This window comes from Frankliniella occidentalis, unplaced genomic scaffold (assembly GCF_000697945.3).
Source record: "Frankliniella occidentalis isolate FOCC.00 unplaced genomic scaffold, Focc_3.1 Scaffold184, whole genome shotgun sequence".
In the NCBI taxonomy this organism is placed as follows: Eukaryota; Metazoa; Arthropoda; class Insecta; order Thysanoptera; family Thripidae; genus Frankliniella; species Frankliniella occidentalis.
Genome location: NW_026267310.1, coordinates 389,738 through 402,606, shown reverse-complemented (window position 1 = coordinate 402,606; position 12,869 = coordinate 389,738). Strand labels below are relative to the sequence as shown.

General features: G+C 44.5%; 4 protein-coding genes across 5 annotated transcripts in view; 1 reads left to right on the top strand and 3 right to left on the bottom strand.

The window, feature by feature from the left end:
- Positions 1-1,180, bottom strand: part of LOC127750402 (outer dense fiber protein 3-B-like) — a 14,132-nt gene extending 12,952 nt beyond the window's left edge. Inside the window, exon 1 of the mRNA XM_052272027.1 lies at positions 1,044-1,180. Within this exon, the coding sequence (XP_052127987.1) occupies positions 1,044-1,180 (137 nt within the window). The remainder of the gene's footprint in view (positions 1-1,043) is intronic.
- A 2,177-nt stretch (positions 1,181-3,357) lies between these two features.
- LOC113203767 (nuclear pore complex protein Nup133) lies at positions 3,358-9,036 on the bottom strand. 2 transcript variants are annotated; one of them, XM_026418619.2, is made up of 17 exons: positions 8,846-9,036; positions 8,521-8,724; positions 8,305-8,432; positions 7,958-8,169; positions 7,693-7,881; positions 7,467-7,595; positions 6,811-7,126; positions 6,567-6,737; positions 6,018-6,494; positions 5,582-5,901; positions 5,222-5,488; positions 4,914-5,115; positions 4,414-4,802; positions 4,110-4,301; positions 3,939-4,036; positions 3,703-3,824; positions 3,358-3,618 (listed from the first exon to the last, which is right to left on the bottom strand). In XM_026418619.2, exons 2-17 carry the CDS (start codon positions 8,640-8,642, stop codon positions 3,470-3,472), a joined length of 3,483 nt encoding a protein of 1,160 aa, XP_026274404.1. In that variant the 5' UTR covers positions 8,643-8,724; positions 8,846-9,036; the 3' UTR covers positions 3,358-3,469. The 2 variants fall into 2 exon arrangements, with proteins under 2 accessions (XP_026274404.1, XP_026274403.1); XM_026418618.2 differs by having other exon boundaries at positions 8,521-8,676.
- A 198-nt stretch (positions 9,037-9,234) lies between these two features.
- On the top strand, positions 9,235-10,572 carry LOC113203715 (disks large-associated protein 1). The gene is made up of 4 exons (XM_026418529.2): positions 9,235-9,539; positions 9,738-9,871; positions 9,958-10,041; positions 10,115-10,572. The coding sequence occupies exons 1-4, from the start codon at positions 9,383-9,385 to the stop codon at positions 10,271-10,273; spliced, it is 534 nt and encodes a 177-aa protein (XP_026274314.1). The 5' UTR covers positions 9,235-9,382; the 3' UTR covers positions 10,274-10,572.
- An 87-nt stretch (positions 10,573-10,659) lies between these two features.
- Positions 10,660-12,715, bottom strand: LOC113203713 (quinone oxidoreductase-like protein 1). The gene is made up of 9 exons (XM_026418525.2): positions 12,443-12,715; positions 12,077-12,326; positions 11,920-11,988; positions 11,720-11,833; positions 11,504-11,638; positions 11,314-11,432; positions 11,121-11,237; positions 10,896-11,047; positions 10,660-10,828 (listed from the first exon to the last, which is right to left on the bottom strand). Exons 1-9 carry the CDS (start codon positions 12,521-12,523, stop codon positions 10,732-10,734), a joined length of 1,134 nt encoding a protein of 377 aa, XP_026274310.1. The 5' UTR covers positions 12,524-12,715; the 3' UTR covers positions 10,660-10,731.
- Positions 12,716-12,869: the final 154 nt, after the last annotated feature.

Below are 12,869 nucleotides of genomic sequence, written 5' to 3'. Positions count from 1 at the left end.
ATGTGATTCACGAGTCTGCATGTCGCGCCGCGCGGCGGCTGGACTCGGCGCCTCTCGCTCGGCGCGGCTCGGCTCCGGACGGGGCTTATGCATGGCCTCCTTGGGAGGGTCAAGCTGCCCACCACCTATCGGCCCACATGTTCCCCCGCCACGCCCCGCCACGCCACGCCACGCCGTGTTATTGTCAAGGTGTCAAGCCCGGCCAGACGTCTGATCGTGATGATTGCGGCCCGCCCCTGAGGCATATGTGTGTGTGTGTGTGGGGGGGGGGGGGGGGCAGGAAGGTGACAGACAGCAGAGAAGGGCGCTGCTTGGGACGGCAATAAGTGCACCGCAAGCGTCACAAAGACCATCCATCAGCCGATGCTAAGAGCGAGTGGGTGGGGAACAATAATGTTTGGCATTGGACCTTCCTGGTCATTCCCTCGCTCTCAAAAAAAAAAAAAAAAAAAAAAAAAACTGTCGCTTTGAGGAGAAGGCCGCGCAGGCCAAGCGGGTGGAGGGTAAAAGAGAGGGGGGGGGGGGGCTACCGACAGGCGACCTCCTTATCTCGATGCAAAGTGCGTCCAATTTAGGGCCGTGCGACTATAATTGTAAAGTTCGCCATTTGCCCGCAGCCCTGGGCCGGGCAGGGCGCTGGCGAGACCGACCGACGAAACAAACGGTCGTCACGCGAGCGGGCCCCCCGCCCCCGTGCCTTGCCTCGCCTGCCCCCGGCGGGGCCAGGGCTCGGGCCTGGGGGCCCCGCCAGCCCCGCCGCGCTAGGGCTGCGCCTCCCTTCGCGCCGACGCGGACCCCCTGCTCCGGGGCTCACCTGCAGGCGCCTATAGCCCATGGGAGGCCCCCGGACCAGATCCTGACAAAGACAGCCAGTGGAACAGAACGAAGACGAAAGTACAGCAGCGACCGAACGCTATATCTTGCGAGGATAGGTGCACGAGACAAGAACGCTACTGATCAATGGGCCGGTCCAACAACATACAACACTGGAGAAACAAAGGTGCGCTTCTAAATAGTCGTGCCTTTCCAGGAGTGCTCAATACATTTTCAGTTTACAAAGACACTGAAGATGATAAAAATTAGGGCCTTTGGCAATTTTTTGGCATTTGTAAAGAGGCACTAAACCTGTAGGTAAGGACATAGCATCTTTGTTTTTCCTGTGTTTGGGCGACAGCGACATTACTCGATGAGCGTTTGTTTGGTCTGTGTGCGATCTGCCTCTAATGGATCTGCCCTGGCAGACAGCTGACGTGCGCCCCGCACCGCAACTTGCTCAGCGATTATCTTGAAAGTACGTCCGTTTCTGAGAGGTTCATTCGGCAAAAAAGGCGAGCTCGGCGCCTGCGAGACTCGGGGTAGGCCACCCCGCAATACCCGCATGCACTGCAGACAGGTTTTTGCCTACCCATCAGGCGCTATGAGATCCTGCAACGTGCTGGACGTGTTCTCCCCCTGGCCTTGGTAACTAGAGGACACTAAATCACAGAATCAAACATAACACTATCCAATCACACCTTCATCAACGCTCCACCCTATACACTCTTAACCGTCAAAAATAAGTAAATACTGTAAGGCCTACGGGCAACAGCCTCGGCAACAGCACACCAACCCATGTACCCTAAATCCAAGTGTCACACTGCCCCACGCACTCACCTCGGATCCCTTTGGGGCTGTTCGCCGGCGGTGCGTATTCCTCTGACGGGGTGCTCGTAGTCCCTGGCGGAGGGGGCGCTGCTGCTGGCTCGGCTCACCGGGTCGTGTCGCGTTAAACAGACGCTGGGGAGCGGCGTCGCTGCTGAGCGGCGCGGCGTCTGAGTTCGGCGGAGGCTTGACGTGAAATGCGGTAGCGGAGCGCCGAGCGCCCCGGCGTAGGCCCCAATAGGCCAGCCCCCATCGCACGCCAAGCCAGCCCCTCCCCCCTCCCCCTCCGTGCACCTCCGGGGGCCTCGCGGTCTCTCGCGGGGGCGCGGCGGCGGCGTCCGGAAGGGGGAGGGGGGGGGGCGGATGGGGGCTCGAAAGAAAGACACTTCCAGGTGCCCCCTCTTGTTCCCCGCAAACTGCTGCCTCGTGCAAGCAGCGCGCGCACCGGCATTGATTTCTAATACTCTCATCATTTTGCGATTTGGAGCGTCTCGCCTCGTCCGGTCACAGGTAGTGCCCCGGCCGTGTGGGTGGCGGCGGTGCAGGTGGCGGCGCCGGCGGGCACCCCGTCACATCCGGACAGGTGTCGAGTCGCGGGTGCGTGCGTGCGGGCGTCGACCGCGGGGGCGGGGGTGGGGGAGGGCCGCGCTCTGCAGACCACAAAGTAGTGCTTTGCGTCGCACCCGGCAAGAAAGTACAGGAGCCGACGGGAGCGAAAACACCTTCCCGAGGGCGCGCGAGCAGGGAGAAAAAGGAGCGCACCGACAGAGAGAGAGAGAGGGGGGGGGGGAGATCTTCGGGCCGGAGCCGGACAAAGGAAAGGAAGCAGCCTGCTCGGGATGCTGCTGCTTGCTCTTGCTCGGTGCCCTGTCCCACTTGGCGGGCGCTGCCGGGTCGGCCCGGGCCAGCTCCTTGTAGGGCGAGCAGTGCGAGGCGAGCACCCGGCACTGTGACCCGCTGCTGCAGCTGAGCCTGCCTCCCGGCCCGTCCCGGCCCGGCTGGCCCGCGACCCGTCCTGCCATCCGCCCCGTCGCGTCCGGACCACGCCCTGTTGCACCGCGAGTCGGAAGTCGAGTGCGGGCGCGCACCTCGCGGACGACATCCTTGGCAGGTTCATACCGCCTTGTTGATGTTCTCCTTTTGTTTCAGGCCGGCGGAGCGGGGCGTATATGTTGTTCCTCTCGGAACGTCCGCAAAGTGGTCAGGGCAAGAGGAGGGCGCCCGTGGGGTAGGCCACCGCCGTACCGCAACACACGCGGGTCTTGCGGGCTGGCCTCCTAACCAGCATTTCCTATGGACGTTCCACCTCCGCTACTAGACTAAGCCATCATCGCGGGCTTTTCACCGAAACGGCATCCCTATTTGTTCGAGCGGGGCCGAAGGGGTGCCCCCCCCCTCTCATCGCCCACGCAGCGGGTCTCCCATTATTACATTGCGGGGGAGTGCACTGCGGCTGCGGCAGGCGCGGCGCCCTGGGCCCGGCATGGCCACGCTGCATGCAGTGCAGCACTCCCCGCCAAGACCCGACCTGGGGCCGGCCGGCCGCCAGAGCAGAGCAGAGCCCAGCACAGCACGGGCGCAGAGCGCGAGAGCGGGGAGAGGGAAGGCTTGGAGACAAAGCCCCGCCTCCATATATGGACCGCAATGAGGTGAGGTGAAGCCTCCGCGGCCGCGAGCGAGGCGGGCGGGGAGTAGGATGGAGAAGAGATGTCACCGTTTAGAGGCACCACACAGGCTAGCTCAATATTATATTATTTACAAAACTATAATACAATTAATAAAAACATAATTCACAGTGAGCCAGTTTGTGAGCTAAGAGTTTTAAAAATCATTCTGCGAGAGCAATTTCAAAATGTTCATAAGCTATTGAGATGAGGTATTTAAATGACTCGTAATCAGGCAGCTTTTCCAGTTCAATGGCATCTAGTAGTCTGTCTTTGGATGGCACCAATTCCTTAAGAGACTGGCCAGTAATATCTGGAAAGAGATAATCATGGATTAGATTGATTGGGATAAAATAATTCAAGGGACATCAAAATATAAGTTGAGTCTGTAAATTACCCATGAAAACTATCAAAGCAACTAATTTGTAAAAGACTGTCTTCTGAACAACATTTAATGGGATGTCTGCATCAGCCTCAAGCCAAGTGTCTCGTAAAATTGCCTGGCACCAAATTTTAAGTCTGTAAAGCAGAAAACTTGATAATATAAGCATGTTTAAATTATCAGGGAACTGCAGAGGAGAGAAGAAAATCAGTTTAGTTAGCTAGCTAGAAACAGCAAGAAAATGTTCTTACCTGAGCTCAGACTTTTGATTTTCTTCATATTTCAAAAGATCCAAGGCTTTCTTAAAAGTATACTCATCAGCAGATTGGTTTTCATTACAAATTAAGAGCTATAAAAAATGAAGGTGTATAAGTTAAATGTTCTCTGAGAATTAAGTACAAAAGTGTTGTCAGTGGTCTTACCTGAATTAATTCTCCTGGAGGAAGGACATGAAGCGTATCAATATCATAACCATGGGCAACAAGTACAGATTCTGGTAAATCTTCTTGGTGAGCAACAAGATCGAGTTCTGCATCAAGCAGTGCCCTTTGATCTGACCTTGCTTCAGTTTCACCAGATGCTAGGAGAGCCAGTTTGGCTAGTGAGAGCATAGACTGGAAGAATGGTCATGGTCAAACATTACAACTTCAATACAATCTCTAATGAAAGCAGACCTATCGGTCAACATAAAGTCAGCAAGTCCAACAGAGGCAACAACACAATTACCTTCTTTCGCCTCAAGAGCTCAGTTTCTTGTTGCGCTAGGTTTGATAATGTGTCTGAGGCAGTCTGGAAGTCATTTAAAAAAACATGTTGCAGCCATGATAAAGATGGATGATCCCCAAGAAATCTCTTCAAAGCTGCCTGTTGAGAGGCATTTTGAGCAGCTGCACTTAGTCCACTGCCAGCTCTGAATGTTTCTAGAAGACGGCCAGGTTTTTGCTCTTGTATGTACCAGCTGAATAAGAACTGAGAGAAGTCTTGGTCTTTGAACTTTTCTATGTAAACATCAAGGCGCTCCCTATTGTTTGTTATTTCACAAATCTGTACTAATGTCTTGAAATCGTAATATTTCTCAGCAAGCATCACAGCACGTTCATATTCACGGTCCTCAACTGGAAACAAATAAATATTCAAGATCATTAAGCTCCAATACATTGACCCAACAACAAGAAAATATACAATACTATAGAAAAATATACACTATTTAAATGATCAACTCTTACCAAATGGTTCAATTAAGTTAGATCGCACTTTTTGATACTGTTCAAAAAGAACAGTGAATTTATTTGAGCCACGAACACTTTCAAGGTGGCACTTTTTACCATCCAGAATTATGTCTATAATGTTCAGTACTTGATCATACAACTTTGCTTTGAGCTTAGGGTCTCCAGTGCTACGAGCGCCAAACTTGAGGGTTAAGGATTGCTGTGAACATAAAATATAGTTATAATTGTTCTTGCCCATATCTAAAATGCAATACCGAAAACAAAAAAGGAAAAAAAATAGGGATATTAGAAAAATCATGCATTACCTGCTTTAGTAGAGCATCCCGCAGTCCTCCTGGTCCAGCAGATGCTGTCCAAGGGAGATATTCACAAAGTCCAACCTCTAGATGATTGTTCGGCTGAAATATTTCCTCTTTCTGCTGGCGATACTGAATAACTTGCCTCACAACCTCTAAAATTATTTCATTAATTTCTGACAGTTGCCTGGCAACTTCAGCAGGAGATCGCTCGCTGTGCACTTGGTCTTCAGACCATTTGACCAAGACTTGAATGGCCCTTTGGATGCCTGAAACCTAAATTTCAAATGTTACTTTTTTAAAATCAGGATCAATTGTGAAATAATAATGGAAACATTGATTGGACAGATAGTAGAACAAGCCAATTACCTTACGGTAGAAAAGATCCTTTGCATTCAGCTTCCCTGTAGGCCTTTCTCTTTCCAAATCCAGGGCAAGGCGAATTGCTGTTTCAATCGATGTTCCATGCTCACTTTGAAGCTGATGAAGGGCAATTGCAGCTACCAACTTCTCTGCTTGTTCAGCCAGCACATGTGTAGTGGCCATTACAACACCGAAGGAGACAACAGCACTGAGTCTCTCCCAAAGTTTAAGGTCAACAAGGAAATTAAAGAAAAGGTCAAGAGCATGCTGCTTCTGCTCAACTTGTCTCAAAATGTGTAATGAGGTTGAACTGGATAAACTTATGTCTGGAAAATAATTTTAAAACACATTATTACTTATTGTTAAGAGTTAGTTTAAAAGGAACACACAAGGTAGATAAAAATGTGTTAATTCCCAAAACACACAAACAACACAAACTTACTGGAAGTTTTCATTTCAACCCAACGAGGATCTCTCGCAGGAATATCATCTATGAGATCTTGGCTCACTTTTACCACAGCCACATCAAGGGGGGAGTCAATATCAGAAATTTGTATCTCATTCCGTGGGAAAAGTTCTCTCACCAAGGCCTCACATTGAGCTTGGTTCTTACTAACATGATATAAAAAAGCAGCTTTCATGCGAGCATCAACGTTTTGAGTTTGTGTAGTGAGTTCTTCAAGATCTTGTTCAAGAACAGAAGTATCCCCACATTCAGACACAGATACATCAGCTCCAAACGCAATGCTATCATTTTGACTGCTAAAATCATGAGGCGAGTAATCTAATGGGGAAATTGCTACTAAACCATGAGACTTGGAGAAAAATACAGGCACGTTGGCGCACACCGAACCTCCAAGCAATCGATCTCCTTCATTGCGGAACTCTATTGCGTCAGGTTCATCTGAAAGATTTGAGACTGCAAGGGAAGTGGAGTGTCAGATTTTTTTTTAAGCAGTAGACAAAACTGAAATTTATAAATAGTACTTACGCGGAAAAACTAACACATTTCGTTGACTGAAGACAAGAGCTGAATGTCCAGCAATGAGAAGTTGATACTGAGAAAGATCCTGTTCGGTTTTACGGGGAACAACTTCATTTTTTAAAGGTGTAAATGACTTTAATCGGGTTGGGGGCACACCTAAATCTGTTGAGAGCGTAGCTGAAGAAAGATGGAGTAAAAATTAAATACTATTTCACATACATGCAAAAATAATTGCCACATAATTACTCACCAATAGCAAATTGCATGTTCTGAGATATTTGAGGATGAACAGATGCAGCTAGAATAGCCACACCATCACTCGTAGGCTGCATGTCTAGCAGCCAGGATTCCTGTTCATCTGGGTTTCCACCTTGGGGATCCCAGACTTTTTCTTGAAAAGCTTCCCTGATCCTACGCCCCACTTCACATTCCCATATAAGTCTCTCAACATCATGCGGCGTTACAGACCATTTCTGAAGAGTGTGCTCAGTGAGAACATAGACAATAAATTCTGTCTGCTCTTTGTTACAACTAGTTTTCTCAACTGCTGCAACCCTAACAAGTTTCTGAAAAAAGATTTAAAAAAAATGGTAATGTAGGTGAAGGTAACAAAAAAAGGTAGACAACAACAACAAAAAAGTGAGATACAAGGTGGAATTTCAATTAGGTAGAAATTATTCAACTATTTATTTATTTGTTAATGCGTGGGGTTGATAGAATGTAGCTTTGACGATTTGTTTGTTTCACCGAAAGATTGGGTATTGTTCCCTTTATTTCACTTGAACTGTAAAAACAGTCTCATTCAGATGAATTTTTTTGTGTCAAATTGGATGCTCAGGAAAGTTCCACTACCTGACTATTTCTAAAGTTTAGCTTTGTGACAAAAAAACTTTGAGTGATACTTACAGCTTCAGTGCCACCTGCTGTGGGAAGAGAACCAAAGATGAGAGATGACATTCGACGCCCAATACCACCCAATATACTCTGAGGTGGTTTCAATGTGGTGCATGTAACACAATGACGGCCATTTATAACCTGTAATAAAGGGAGCATTTATTTATTGATTTCAATTATTGATATTCACACAAGGGAATAAAACCAATGCTTTTCTAAGAGAAAAAAGAAAACAGACCTCAGGCTGTAATCTAACAATGGTGGATGTAGTGGTTGCAAGGATGCATCCCAATGAAGAAATACTTGTGAGAGAGTCACATTCCTGCCCTTGCAAATCTGTACTGTCTTCAACAGATGTTCCTTCATAGGCAACACTCGGCCAATACCGTACACTGCCCTCAGGTGAAACTGCAATGCATGAGGGAACCTAAAGGAAAATTGAAAGTAACTTGTAAATATTTATTTGTTGAAAATCATTCCATTGCTAGGCACATTAAACCTACCACACTATCTTCTTTGGCATACACCCACACCAAATCAGCCCTATGAGCAAGTTCACTTGCAGGCAAAGTGAGTTCTCGGCACTGTGTGCTCGGAGGGCGACGTTGTTGTGCCATTGCTGGAGTTTGTTTGTACTGCCATATTAACAGCCGACGGCCACAAACAAGCCAAGCCCAGCCATCAGGGGATATATGAGCACTAACTGCTGTACTTCCTAAAACACAAATATTAACACTTTAATTTTACAAAAAAAAACGAAAAGATAATTGGTTTGAAATCAAATTTAGAAGGGGAAAAAAAGATATATATAAATGAGACAATTCAAGACTTTTTGGGAAATCCAACTTACTATCAGCAAAAGTGAGCGCCTCTGTTACTAACACTGGTAAAGGCAAGCCGAACAATTTCACATCATGTAATCTAGTCCTTGTTATCACTTGAATTGACTGAGAGGAACGTCCTGAAACACTCATTCTCCTGCAATAAAGAAATAAATTATGATTATAGAAATTTCACATTAACCTATTGAAGGGGTGAAAGTCTAGCCATAACTGAACCAACTTACGAGCTACCAGCAATAGAAGTACGATTGTTGCGCATGACAAAGGCATTTCGTCTGCCTGAAGCTGGCCAAGCTGCAGTTCCATGGAGAGATACGTCCCTCATGCCTTGAAAACTGCGATCCATTTTGAGGACTTCAGAGAAACTTACGCAGAAAAATCTATTGCATAAATTTCAGGTAAAATGAAGCGTATAAGAAAACTGACACCTAGTATAGACAACACCATACGGTAAACAACAAAACCACAAAAACCACTTATACATCAGCAAGTAAACAAATAAGAGAAGGGTTAGGTAGCATGAACAGCATAGATAGACAAAAATCTTACCTCAATGACACAAAGATATGGCAAATAAATACAAAAAATTTGGAGGGATAAGCTATTTTAAGGTAACACAGGGTACATCTTTCATTACATTAACAAATAACGATACAGAGGTCTTCAAAAAAATAGCAAGCCGGTTGAAACGCGCGCACATTTGGTTCAGGTAACTTGAATTGGACGTCTAAGGTCAGTCGTGCTTCAAGTCGGGTTGAATCAACCGATCCTTGACCGAGCAGCGCTTCGGGTTTCTTCGGAGTGTTCGGAGCAGTTCGGAGTTGGTTCGGAGCAGTTCGACTACGCGCCACCCCTCCCACCGGAGGCAAGAGCGAGCGGGAGCTAGAAGAGTTGAATGTGTGGATGGAAAGTCATCCCTCATCTCATATTTAAATGCTGTAACCGTCCCATGACACAATTAGTCTGTCGCCGATCCTCCTCACGTGGGATTTACTTAGTTTGAGGAGCAGCCTTTAATTTCGAAGAGCTTGTGGGATCTTCAATTTATCATTTGCCTTATAGAGCTGTGTTTTCGAATTCCGAGCCATGGTGTCAGTGTCAGCAAGCCACTATCGTGACCTCTTGAACCAGGAGTGCACGGCTATTACCGGGCTGTGTGATAACTGGCAAAGTGTTTTGAAAGATAGTGACAGCTGTTCTGCCATTCCGGACGATGTGTGCGGTAAAATCCAGATTGCGATCGGTGAGTTTTCCGTCTTATTAACATTTCACACCGGCGTTCCAAATTTATCTTTAAACGCGCTGACACCAGAAGTGCATCTGTTCTAAATATACCTTTATGCAGTCTGAGCCCGAGAGGCGGTTAATTAATTCTTGCGACTTGTAACATAAGTAATGCAGTGATGGCTATTTTCATAAGTTTTGATAATTGTGTTTGCAGGACAAGCACATCTTCTCATGAGGAAAAAATTTGAGCAGTTCCGTGGGTTAATATCAGCTTGTGAGACGAACAGTTCTGAGAGGCCAGTCACTGTTCAAGATCTACAGGGATATTGGGAAGTTATGTATATTCAGGTTTGTATTGTTTCTACTACCTGTTCCTCTTTGTTGAATTTGTATTGTCCTACGCCACTTATTTTTTATCATATTTTATTCAACAGGTGGAAGATATTTACAGCAAATTTGAGGAGGTGAAGAAACTCAAGCAAAACAATTGGGAACCCTTACCCTCTCCTGAGATCAAGGTTTGTAATACTTTGCACCTGTTAGAATTTACACAATGTTCAATATTATATTTTGAATTTGTTTCTTTCACAGCGTCAACCACTTGGGAATCTTAACAAGTCTTGTGGGAATGCTGCTTCACGTCGGAAGTCTGTAGGGGTCACAAAGGATTTTACAGCACAGGCTAAAGAAAGACTTGCCCAGGCAAAAGCTCTAGCTCGCAAACGTATGGAGGAACAGTGTTGTCAATAAGCCCTGAAGCATTGTTATAGTTGTTGCAATTTTTTATATGATGTTGAAACTTAATTTAAAACTATTTATTCTCGAGATGCTCAATGAATTGTGTTTGCTCAATGTTTTAACCAAAGTAGATTAGATGTAAGCCAAAATTATTGTTCAAAGTGTCTGTGATGTTATTTTTTCTGTGTTTGATTTCAGTATTTTTACATGTGTAATCATGCATGTCGCCTTACATTTGAATATATTCTAATTTATTTTAAAAGTTGTACTGATGTAAATATAGAGTTTTAATTACAACAAAACTTATTTCATTTTTTATTTTATTTTTTTCAAATACCAATCTTCAATATTTCACTTTGATTTCTTTTGTATACACACATTTACTATATAAATGAAAATATGGTTAAATGAAAATTTTAATGATTGGACCATTTGGTTCACAAGCTACACATTGAGCTGAGTTGAGCAGATCAAAAAGTCAACACAACCTTCCCCACTCGTATCTTGGATAAGTGCTTCAAGGCATCTTTCACACCATCAAAGGTCACAGTGTGATGAATGTTAGGTCTGCAAATAATTTTCAGCAATTGAAATAACAAACATTTTTCTTGGACCTCAAAACTTCTTTACTTACCGAATAATTCCTGTAACGACTTTGCGCATTATATCCATGAGAATATGTTGATACCGCCCCTGTTGAGCATGTGACAGCATCCAAGCTTGTTCGCACAAGAACCCAACACTTGCACATCTTAAAAATAATAATTTGGAGTTTGGGGGGTCCAGCTTGAAACAAAAGAAGTTAGTTAAACTGAACTAAATGGGCTTAATGTTTAAATAAACAGAAAATATCAACAACCTGAAGGTTCGGTTCACAGGTCACCCAGCGGCCACCAACAGCTAGACAAGATATGATATCATGTTTACTGGGTCTTACTAATGGTTCAATCTTCTCCTCTTCAATAATGTTTGAGTCCTGAAAATGGTTAACTAGTAGGAAAGCTGTGTATATTGTAATTTAGGATTGTTTCTATTAAGGATCAAGACAATACCACTTGTGTTGGCTGTGAGGCTATAGTATCAATAATTATATTGACTCCCAAATTGCCAGTTTCAGCATTACATGCTGACTTTAAACTTTGGTTTATTTCATTTAATTCTACAACTTGTACTGAAAAAGAAGATTTGAAATCAAAAACCAGGCTTAATAGGAACAGATCCATTTCAGTCAATCATACATACATAATGGAACACCAAGGCTTTGAATGTAGGTTTTTTCATCGTTTGAAGAACAGCTTGTCATTACTCTCGCTCCCCAATGATGAGCAAGCTGAAGCAAAGTTGATCCTAACGACGTAGCACCATGTAGCACCATAACTAAAATAAATTAAGTTAGAATTGAATGTGATTTGCTGGAGAGCGGTAAAAAGAAATTCATAAAATTGATCATACACTCACCTGTATCATCAGAACCGCCCAAACGGCCCATGTAATGTAAAGCAATGTAAGCTTTTACAGCATCACCCACACAACCAGCGGCATCCACAAAACTTACCCCATCAGGCATGTGAACTAAACATTGTAAATAACAAAAAAAAAAGTGATGCAGGATGCAAGTCAAAGCAGTGATAACAGTCAAATAATACAAAATAACTGACCAACATCAAATTCTTGAAGAATGACAAAATCTGAGCAACCTGATTGACCATAATCCAACGGGATTATACCTGGGGGAAAAAAAGAAAGTGATACAAAAATTATTAGAAATCTATTAAAATGAAACTACGCATACTTAGCATAGACATTTATCCTTACCCACAACATAATCTCCTTTGGCAAGTGTAGTTACATCTTCGCCAACAGCCATAACTATACCAGATATATCCTGGCCTGCAGGCAACTTGCAAGTTTTGTTAGAAGAGCCATTGATCTTGCTAATGGTTTGATACAAAATTGCGGTTGCAGGATCTTTTCCTACATTGCTGCAGCAATGAAGCCAGCTAGACAGACTGCAAGCTTTTACTTGAATAAGAACACTATTCCGTTCTAGCTCTGGCAACTCCACCTGTTAATCAAGAAGACACAGTTCAGAAAACATCAGAACAAATTCACGATTCACGATTTCCTGTAAATATAGAAATTTTAATTTTGGTACATAAGAATTATTATCAAACTACTTACCTTTTCTTCCTCAGTGAAATTAAGGTTAAAACCATTGCTGATCTCTACAAATACTGTGTTAGTGGTCTTCACCCGAGACATGTTTAGTTAGATACAACGTAACAGTAACAATTAAGAAACAGGTAAAAAAACCATAATAATAATCTATGGCAAACAGGAGAAACTATCTATCCGACGATATTGGATTAAAGGAGACCAAACAGAAATCTACGTCGAAAAACGAAAACACAAAATAATTCATTGAACAAATTCCGACATGCTCTCTGCTCTCGCCCACCAAAACTGACAGCAAGTGGGGCCACCCCTTACACACCCACGACAACCCAAAAGTACCAATTTCCTTTATTCGAATGGGTGTCAAGTACTTTTTAATATACTTTCTTCTATATGAATGTATTCAAAATAATGATAATATGAATACTTAATG

Coding starts and splice junctions, on each gene's coding strand:
- LOC113203767 (XM_026418619.2), bottom strand. CDS start 8,642: ATGGATCGCAGTTTTCAAGGCATGAGGGACGTATCTCTCCATGGAACT. Junction 6,738..6,810: donor GAACATGCAATTTGCTATTG/GTGAGTAATTAT, acceptor ATCTTTCTTCAG/CTACGCTCTCAACAGATTTA. Junction 3,825..3,938: donor AATCAAAAGTCTGAGCTCAG/GTAAGAACATTT, acceptor TCTGCTTTACAG/ACTTAAAATTTGGTGCCAGG.
- LOC113203715 (XM_026418529.2), top strand. CDS start 9,383: ATGGTGTCAGTGTCAGCAAGCCACTATCGTGACCTCTTGAACCAGGAG. Junction 9,540..9,737: donor TAAAATCCAGATTGCGATCG/GTGAGTTTTCCG, acceptor TTGTGTTTGCAG/GACAAGCACATCTTCTCATG. Junction 10,042..10,114: donor TACCCTCTCCTGAGATCAAG/GTTTGTAATACT, acceptor TTTCTTTCACAG/CGTCAACCACTTGGGAATCT.
- LOC113203713 (XM_026418525.2), bottom strand. CDS start 12,523: ATGTCTCGGGTGAAGACCACTAACACAGTATTTGTAGAGATCAGCAAT. Junction 11,639..11,719: donor GGGCGGTTCTGATGATACAG/GTGAGTGTATGA, acceptor AATTTATTTTAG/TTATGGTGCTACATGGTGCT. Junction 11,238..11,313: donor CCTCACAGCCAACACAAGTG/GTATTGTCTTGA, acceptor AACCATTTTCAG/GACTCAAACATTATTGAAGA.